The 9875-nt window shown below is 29.2% G+C and overlaps 1 protein-coding gene and 1 pseudogene across 1 annotated transcript; both read right to left on the reverse strand.

Annotated features, from left to right (window-relative positions):
* Positions 1–4808: 4808 nt before the first annotated feature.
* On the reverse strand, positions 4809–6113 carry LOC145976291 (uncharacterized). The gene is made up of 3 exons (XM_083107361.1): positions 5575–6113; positions 5332–5431; positions 4809–5222 (listed from the first exon to the last, which is right to left on the reverse strand). The coding sequence occupies exons 1-3, from the start codon at positions 6054–6056 to the stop codon at positions 4809–4811; spliced, it is 996 nt and encodes a 331-aa protein (XP_082963487.1). The 5' UTR covers positions 6057–6113.
* A 384-nt stretch (positions 6114–6497) lies between these two features.
* On the reverse strand, positions 6498–9231 carry LOC145976293 (uncharacterized; annotated as a pseudogene).
* Between the last annotated feature and the right edge of the window lie 644 nt (positions 9232–9875).

The following is a 9875-nucleotide window of genomic DNA, read 5'->3' on the forward strand; positions in this document are numbered from 1 at the left end:
ACGTACGAGACTCTAAACTTGTTTAATTTAAGATGGCACAGGACGAAATAATAATAATAATAATAACAATAACAATAACAATAACAATAACATTAACAATAACAATAACAATAACAATAACAATAACAATAACAATAACAATAACAATAACAATAACAATAACAATAACAATAACAATAATAATAATAATAATAATAATATAATTATATAATTATGTAATTGCATAGCTTTACGGAATGCATGCTGCACTTATTTATTACACTTATTGTTTTATGTAGAAATGAAATTAAGATCTTATATCACGAATCGTAGCTATTATTTTTCTATGGCTTGTTGTTTGACGTTTACAGAAGAGATTAGAAACTTAAGATATTAAAAAAATTTAAAGTCAAAGGTTAATGATTATGAAAATGTTTGAAGTATACAATATAAATATAAATCGTTGGAGCAATAGTATAAAAGGTTAGATTCCCATATCTTTGGAGCCATAATGTAAAAGTAAATTCCAATAGTATTTTTAGCGGAGAATATGGGAAAAATAATTAAAAAGTTCTACGATCAATAGATATTATTAATAAACAATATTAATGCTAATATAATGAATATGTAATTTCATGATATTATATATAAAGTCTATATACATTTTTGTTTGACATTATTTACCTTTTTTATATTGAAATCAGATGGAACAATGATTGACTTCTATGTTGTTGATATTTTTTATGACTTAAAGAAAGATGTTATTCAGGCGTGTACTTTTCAAGACAAGCCAAATTTTAGTTATAAATCAGAATAGGTTTGGTTAGATAATATCTTCCAGAAGTGGAGCACCAAAGGTAAATAATGTCAAACAAAAATATATATAGTTTTTATATAATGTCATGAAATTACATATTCATTATATTAACATTAATATTGTTTATTAATAATATTTATTTGTCGTAGAATTTTTTAAATATTTTTCAATATTCTCCACTAAAAATACTATCGGAATTTACTTTTACATTATGGCGCCAAAGTTATGGGAATCGTGTATAAAATGTGTAGAAAAAGTGTTTCGGCTATTGTACGACTTTATCAGTTTAAAAATGATATTCCTTCTAGTTTTGGCAGAGGGATAAGACCTGGAGTCTTTTAGTGATAATATTCAATCTACAAGGTTTGGGATAAATATTTCTTTACATCAAAATTTATTAGTTAATCTGCGTCGTATGAGAATTGAAGCAAAAATGGAAACTGAAAGAGGAGAGGAATAGGAGAAGGACAGTCGCATGAAAATTTTTCAGACAGAGATAACTAGACTTTGAACACTTATGTAAATAATATTATAAAAGAAGTAATATATATGAAAATTTTGTAATTGTAACATACAATTTTATGAAGATCATCAATAAGAAAAGAGGAGAAAGGATAAGAAAAAAGAAGGTATAAATGTATAAGAAACTTCCTGCAATATCGACAAGGTATTTTAAAAGGGCGCCCTTTCAGGGCCCGTAGGGCGACGTGCGGTCGTTCGGTAGTGTGTGCTCTGAGACAAAGCGTTACGCACGTTTCTGAGATCTCCGCAGTGTCTTTTCTTTGTTAAATCTATCAGGAAAATCGACCTTCGTCCAACTGGGGACTAAGGAGAAAGGAGACGAACGTCCAGCATACAAACAGTCCTGAGGATTTGTCGAAAGGTGTTAGAGAATCATACGAATTCTCAGAAGTTGTCTCTCTCCTTCTCTCAATGCCGTAACGTGATAGAGTCCCAGTTCGACTCTTATCTCTCTTCTTATCTCATTGCCGTAAGGTGATAGAGTCTCAGTTCGATTCTTTTTCTACAAGTAACCGTTGACCCCTGTTGCAGAGCGAGGTGTGCAAGTCAGTAGACTTTTCTGCTTAATCTTTACGAGATTATAGTATCGACTCTCTCTGCAGATCGAACTCTCTACATATCTTATATTGAACTGCCGATCCCCCCCGAGGGGAGAAGTGATATAGACAGTACCTACTTTATCTTAATCACTGACTTCATTTTCAGGTATTTACTAGAGCTTTTCCAGCTTAACTTAGAATATTTTACTGTTATTTACAATGACCTAGTTTACACCCAGCCGTCCAATCTCGATTCACTCCGAAGAGAAGTGAAATTTCTAGGATGTAAACGGATTAATTTCGATCTACTTCAATCCTCTTTTCTCAGCAGAGTAGCGCGAACTAGGATTGGAATAAGTGTAGTGTAAACGCTTTGGATCGAAACGTAGCGAGTGTTACCAACATATAATATAAACACTCGTATTAATCTTCTCCCGAAGGAAAACTCAAAAAAAGTGATATTTAAATTATTTTATAAATATAAATGGATCGACGACGAGATGTGTGGTTACACCATGAAATTATGGCTCTTCTAAAATTATTAAAAGAAAAACAAATTGCTGATCTAATGGACAGTAAAAGATTCAGAACAACTGATATTTTTAAGTCTTTGGAAAATGATATAAATAAAAACGGAATAATGCGGGATGCAAAACAAATTCAAATAAAATATAAAAGTTTAAAACGTAAGTTTTGTCTATAAAATAAGTATAAGTTAAGTTAATCATTTTATTCATCTAATATTTTTTCTACAAAACTTATATTGAAGGTGAAGTATAAGTTTTGAATGAATTTATTTAATAGTTGTTTTATTAATTAATGTGTTGATATGTCAAATAAAAACAAATTATTTTAATTTTGGTACATTGTCTCATAATCCTTAAAAGTTTAACGTCACATCTCATGTAATTATATTATATGTGATAATGCAAAATGCTTTGAATCGTTAAGAATTTTACAGTTGTTTATGTCAATTAATAAAATGTCAATAATTAGCATTCACTTTTCTTTACTCATTGCATTCTTAACTCATTGCTGAATAATTTAAATTAAATTATTCAGCAATGAAATATTAATATTAATATATATTTATATTTATATATTATATATTAATATAATATAATTACATGAGATGTGACGTTAATCTTTTAAGGATTATGAGACAATGTATTTATAGACAATATAAATAATTTGTTTTTATATAATTTTTTAATGTATATATTGAATCTTATTTTTATCATTTTAGAAAGCTACAATAATGCTCATCGTGCACTATCACAGAGTGGTGCTGGTACAAAGGTGAAGTGTCCTTATTTTGATGAGTTACAAGAAATCTTTGGACATAGACCAATCAGTATTCAAATAGGAGTAGACTCAGCAAATGTTACACAAAAAGAAAATAGTGTAACTCAGTTCTCAAATATTATAGATTTAGAAATGTATGATAATATACCAGATCCGTTTGATGGAGCAGTGCCTAGTACCTCACGTGACGTTGAAGTAATGCCTAGTAAAATTAAGAATTCAAAAAATGTTGATAGTTGTATTACAGATAATAACGATGATAATGAAATTCATAAAAGTACTAATACTATTATGAAACTAGTAATATTGATAAAAATATTAATATTAGCAGTGACAATACTAGTAAGATAAATAACAACAATAATGAGAAGAATATTGAAACTAAAGAAACTAAACCAAAGAAGATAGAAATGAATATTAAAAAAGAGAAATTCCATACACATCCTTTACAGTCAAAGAAACGTCAATCATTTTCTCAAACTTTTGATAAATGTGTTGATAAAATTATCAGTTCAAACGTAGAACAAATAAAAACAGTTGTAGAATGTAATAATAAAATGATGATGTTAATTATGGAAAAAGAAAAAGAAATGCTACAGGAACAAACTCAGTTGCTTTTACAACAATTAAATACTTGTCAATCTTCATATACAGAACCATATTCTTTTTCGGCATTAAATTTTCCGACAAACTTTGTTGGTCAACCAAGATTTCAACAGTTTCCAAAATCTAATTTTCCACAATTAGGAACAATATCAAATCAGTCACCTAGATTTGTAAAAATCCCATTAAGTACAGTAGAGACAGCTCGTACAATTTCTTCTCCAAAACTTGTAATTCCACCGTTAACACCAACCCCACCACCAGGATCAATATCCGCACATGTTGCTGAACTAAGCTGTGATATTGAAAAGGCTGAATCGAATAAGGAAAATAATAAAAAGCAAGAATAGTTTAAAACTTAAAACTTAAAAGTTTAAAACTTAACATGGCTCATAAAAATGTAATTTCATAATTTTTAGTTAAAATTATTTTTAAGAAGATAAATAAAATAATTTTTTTTCAATATTATATAGAATAAGTAACGTAAACCAAAGAATAAAAATTTAGTTTAATAAAATCAGTAAAAAAGGCTAATGAAGAAAAATAACAATTTTAAGTCTAATTGTAAGATGAGAAAGATAAAAGTGAGATTTTATTACGTTTGTTTCAGTTTTAAATAATACAAATAAAATAATTATTTTTTTTAATAATATAGAATAAGTATTTTTTTTAAATGATTAATATAATTACGTTTTTTCCTTTATTTACTTTTAATACTTTTGATGTTATATAATTTATGTAGTTTTTCAGTTGATATGTACTGTAAACAAAGTATATTGTTTAAGTTGATATGTACTATTAAAAAAGTATTTTGTTCTTAAAATAATGTTACGTTTATAATCATATGCTTTTATTATATATAATTAAAAAAAGTTCTTTATAATACATAACTGTAGTAAGTCTTTTGTAATACATAATAATTAACTGTTACATGAATAAAAATAAATTGTATTTTTTATATATATTAAAATATAATTATATATATTAAAATATAATTTTTTTACAATAAAACTTGTTATTTTAATTGGAGTTCTACAACGTGATCACAACGCATTGCGAATTTGGTTTGCGTTAAAATCGTCGTATATTCTGCATGATAAGTTTTCCGGTTGAGGAGAAGCGTTTTCAGTTTCAATCACATATTCTTCCCAAGCATTTAAAAATGGATCTTTTTTAGTTTCTAAGATGTTATGTAATGTACAGCAAGCAGCGACCACGTTAGGAACAAATCTGTAATTCAAATCATTACGTTTTAGAAGTGTACGCCATCGAGATTTTAAACGTCCAAAAGCCATTTCAACATGAACTCTTCCTCTATTAAAATGCGTATTAAATAATTCTTCTGATGATGTCAGCTGAGTGTTTCCATATGCTTTCATTAGCCACGGCAAAAGTGGATAAGCACCATCGCCCATTATAAAATATGGTACATCCACGTTTCCAACTCGTTTAAAATTCTACAAAGTCGATAAAAAGATATAGACATTTTGACAATAATTTTTTTTTATTTTATAATATTTTTAATTTGCTAAATAATTTGAAATATTAATGTCTTTTAATAAATACCTTTGGTATAATATTTTCTGCATTTTTGTATAACATAGATTCTTTTAAAACAGCTGCATCATGTGAACATCCTGGTGCTTGACAATTTATATTTCTGAATCTGAAAATTAGTTAATTGAAAATTGAATATTAACTCCTGAATATTTTGACTTTTTTAAATTTAAAATACTAATTTGTTACCTCAAAGTTGAATCCACTACAGCCTGGAGCACAATTGATGGCCATCCTTTTCAATTTATATAATCTCTGTATCCTTCAAATGGAGGTAATATAGGTATGTGTGTACCATCAAGTGCTCCAATAATTTGAGGAATATTAGTTACATCCTCATAAAAAGATGATATTACTTTACATTCTGTTTCGTCTGGCATTGTGATCCATTTGTGAAGGAGTATGGTATTTATTGCTTCAATAACAGCGTGCAAACATTTCCATACTGTCGATTTGTGGATACCAAAAACATTTCCAACTACACGATATTCGCAACAACTTGCCAAATAATACAATGCCACAGCAACTTTTTTTTCAACACTCAAGGGTTTTCTAGGTGGTTTTAATAGAGGTTCAGCAGGTTCAAGCATTGGACGTAATTGTTCACATATATATTGAAACGTCGACTTTTTCATTCTAAATGTTTCAATCCAATCTTCGTCTTTAAAATGTTTATTTACAGTTTCTTCCCACCAATACTGATTTCGGTTTTTCATCCAGAATCGCTTAGGCATACGATCAAAATTTTTTTGTGCTTTTAGAAGTGTGCAAATTTCTACTATTGTATTTTGTTGAATATGCGAAATACTTTGCCAAAGTTTATGATTCATATAAATTTTGAGTAAATTTATGTTTTATAATTTTCATATATGATGCATTAATAACCACTATCTCTTTTATATCCATTATTTTAGTTGATGTGTACATTATAAGTCTGTGATATTTTTAGCTAAACTTAAAAAATCTAACAAATAATGCACATTATTATCCTGAATAAAATTAATAACTTTCACTTTATAAATTCATATTTTTTAAATATTTATAATTTACTAGGTTGGCAATTCTCACATTTTACTTTCATTCCGTTCTTACTAGGAGTAAGATAATCTAAATGTAAACGGTCCCTAAATCCAGTTCACTTCGGAGTGAATCGGGATTGGACGGCTGGGTGTAAACTAGGTCAATGATCTGAAAACAAGGAGATTCATTTATTTTTTCTTTTCGTTACTATTCAAGAGAATATTAATTTCTTAGTTTACTTATGTTATTGTACTTGAGATATGATATTAAAAATCATTATTTATGTTAAGTTAGGGTATTAATAAATATACGCTATTCTTGACCACGAGCTAACAGATATCTTTACAGCAGCTCCATAGTACTTTTACAGGGGTTTATATCGACAGAAATAGACAAAACTATTGCGCGCGGTACCAGATCGGTCATTCTCATACAGTAAACATATAATATCCATTTATTAAATCATATATAAATATATAATGCTTTTTATTAAATAGACAAATAAGAAATTTTATAATATAATTGTATAATTCAATTGCACAATATAAATGTATAAATGTACTTGATATAATTGTGAACATAAATAAAATTATGGTTCAAAATTGTTACAAAGATGGTGGTCATGAAAAAAATGTTGTAAACATAGCATTTTCTTACACCATGCACAAGTAATTATACCAATATTGCCGCAAACATCGCATAATGGTTTAAAATTTTTTTTAAAACAAAAATCAACTGGCGTTTAAAATTGTACTGCCTATCTTCAATATAACCGCTTTTATACCATGCATATTTAAATAAATCTCTAAATCTCGGTGATGAAAGTTGATAGTGTGTTAAAAATTGCAATTTTAAAATGGCATCTCGTAAATGAAGTTTGATTTCTAAATCTACAAGTATGACAATATCCGAAAAATATTTTATACAATTTTTCCACAAACGAAAATCATACACATCTAATGGTTGTCTTTGACCCTGCTGGTACAGTTAAAAAAAACAATATCTTCAGCAGATTCTGGTTTATTTTTTGCAATTATATTTGGACAATGTCCAGTCCAAGAATCCAATAATAAAACTGATTTAGAACCAACATTTAGAAAATAAACTTCTTTTAATCAAATTTCAAAATGATGTGTGATGTTAATTTTCCAGATTTTGAGGCCATAACAAAAATATTGTTCGCCCTAAACATTGTTTCTTTTACTCTCGGACCGAATGATCCAGTGGGTTCTTTTAAAACAATAAAAAGAGGCGATAATAATCTACCATCGCCTGAAATTGTTGGTTGTATAGTATAACTATATGTAATTGCCGATATTGACTGTGCTATGCACTCTACCTTTTGGTAATTATATACATTAGCGATTCCTCACCGATTTCAATGACCTTGAAATATGTTGTCGGGAGCATGATTCTGAACAACTTTTCCTTATACATGTTACCGCCGGCCTTAGTTTCCGAGATATTAATAAAAATATTTTATGGTTTTGCAATATTGTCACCATTATGAAATAACTTTTTTGCACCATGTATTCAGTTTTTGACAAAGTAATAATGTTTACCAAAAAGAGTTATAAAGCGAGATCCTACCGGCGCGGCGGGGTGGTTGCGGGAGGGGGGACCGTGTGTGTATTAAATTGTATTAAATTCTATACAAATTAAAAAATATCAGAAATGTATGTATATTACACACACACACACACACGCGCGCGCGCGGGGGGTGCAAGGGGGGCCTTGGGCCCTCCCTCCCGCAACCACCCTGCCGGTAGGATCTCGCTTTACAACTCTTTTTGGTAAACATTATTACTTTCTCAAAAACTGAATACATGGTGCAAAAAAGTTATTTCATAATGGTGACAATATTGCAAAACCATAAAATATTTTTACAAATATCTCGGAAACTAAGGCCGAGCGGCGGTAACATGTATAAGGAAAAGTTGTTCAGAATCATGCTCCCGACAACATATTTCAAGGTCATTGAAATCGCTGAGGAATCGCTAATGTATATAATTACCCATATATTTTCATATTCGTAACGCGTAATGTAATATTTTACATTTTCAATAAATCTATTGTTTTCTACTTCCAGAGATTCTTTTGATTTTATAGGCCTTTTTGTAACAAATTTTGTGACTTTACGGAAAACAATATTATGTGCCATTTTAAATTTCCTTATTCATGTTCTTGATGCTGTAAATCCTGATACATTAATCTTCTGTTGCGCTTTGAGGGCCCATCGAGCAATATCAATGTCGTGAATAGTTACACTTTTCTCTAGACCTTCTTGGAATTTTTCTAATGTATATGGTCCCTGTGATATCTGTTAACTTGTTCTTCCCATCTTCGTAATTGACGTAGTGATGTCACTTTCCGAAATCTATGTTTTACAGTTTATAACGATTTTCTTTTAACTGAATCAACAGATTTCCAAAACTCAACAGCATTTCTTTTATATTTAATTGGGATATCATCATTTACACATCACTTTTTTTATATAATGTGATGCTTCTTATTCTGGGTGACACCCGATTGACCACGTCGCCAATTGGTCAATTCAAAATAGGACTCTCTGATTGGTCACTCGTTGCTGGTTACCCAAGGCACAGGTCGATATGATTGGCTGTGGTCAATCGCAACGTAGTCAAACGAGGCGCTCCCCTGTTCTTCATCTTCATCTTCGTCTGTTACTAGTTCTGTTTCAGGTATATCAAAAGAATTTAGAAAATCAAGAAAATCATTTATTTCAAATTTTTCCTCATACATTTGTTGCAGCATATTTTCTATTTTTTCTTTTACTTCTGTTTCTTCATTTGTAACAGAAGTTTGTAGCAAATTAAGAGTAGTAACAGTAAACAGAAGTATTATAACGTTTCGCGGATTGAACTGCATCTTGCTGTAAAAATATAATAAAATATATATATATGTCAAAAATATAAATAATTAGTAATTATGCTAAAAGAATGATAAATTTTATTTCATGCTTATTGTATTTATTTTTACCTTTTTTAAATTTTCTCCTTTTTCCTTGAGAAGTCTGTTCAATAAAACAAACGGTAATTTTATATAAACGTTTATTGACGGTAATTTTGTATAAACGTCTGTTTTTTCCGCAAAAGTTATAAGTATCAGAAAATTTCAATACTCTAAAAAAATAAAAATTAATATTATAATTGTGATTTTATACAGCCACAAAAGAAAGAAAATCGTAAGAAAAATATAAATTAATAGATTTTTAAAATATCAATAAATACTGTTGTGCCGGGAGCGGCACGGGATGTGGGGTGCAGTTGGGAGATATAAAAATATCTCAGGTCGCCGAAGGATCAGGAGCCGGGGGTTCGGCTGTTTTCAATAATTTAATATATCTGTTTTAATTTTACCTTGTATTTTAATCTTCGGAATATACATCAATTCGTACAGAAGTCTTTCTTATTTCTACTGATTTAGTTGAGTCTTTCCGCCTTGTCCTTCGTCTTCGATAATAACCTTTAAAATAGTTTTCTTATAACACGTGATCGATTCGCACTTAATAC

This window comes from Camponotus vicinus, unplaced genomic scaffold (genome assembly GCF_025532165.1).
Source record: "Camponotus vicinus isolate PSW18456_S1 unplaced genomic scaffold, iyCamVici1.0 SCAF_8, whole genome shotgun sequence".
NCBI classification, from domain to species: domain Eukaryota; kingdom Metazoa; phylum Arthropoda; class Insecta; order Hymenoptera; family Formicidae; genus Camponotus; species Camponotus vicinus.

Bases quoted from the DNA above. Each gene is read 5' to 3' on its own strand.
- LOC145976291 (XM_083107361.1), bottom strand. From the start codon at position 6,056: ATGCCTAAGCGATTCTGGATGAAAAACCGAAATCAGTATTGGTGGGAA. The intron at 5,432-5,574 runs TTATATAAATTG...ACTAATTTTCAG, and splicing joins CCATTTGAAGGATACAGAGA to ATTCAGAAATATAAATTGTC. The intron at 5,223-5,331 runs GTATTTATTAAA...TCGACTTTGTAG, and splicing joins CAGAAAATATTATACCAAAG to AATTTTAAACGAGTTGGAAA.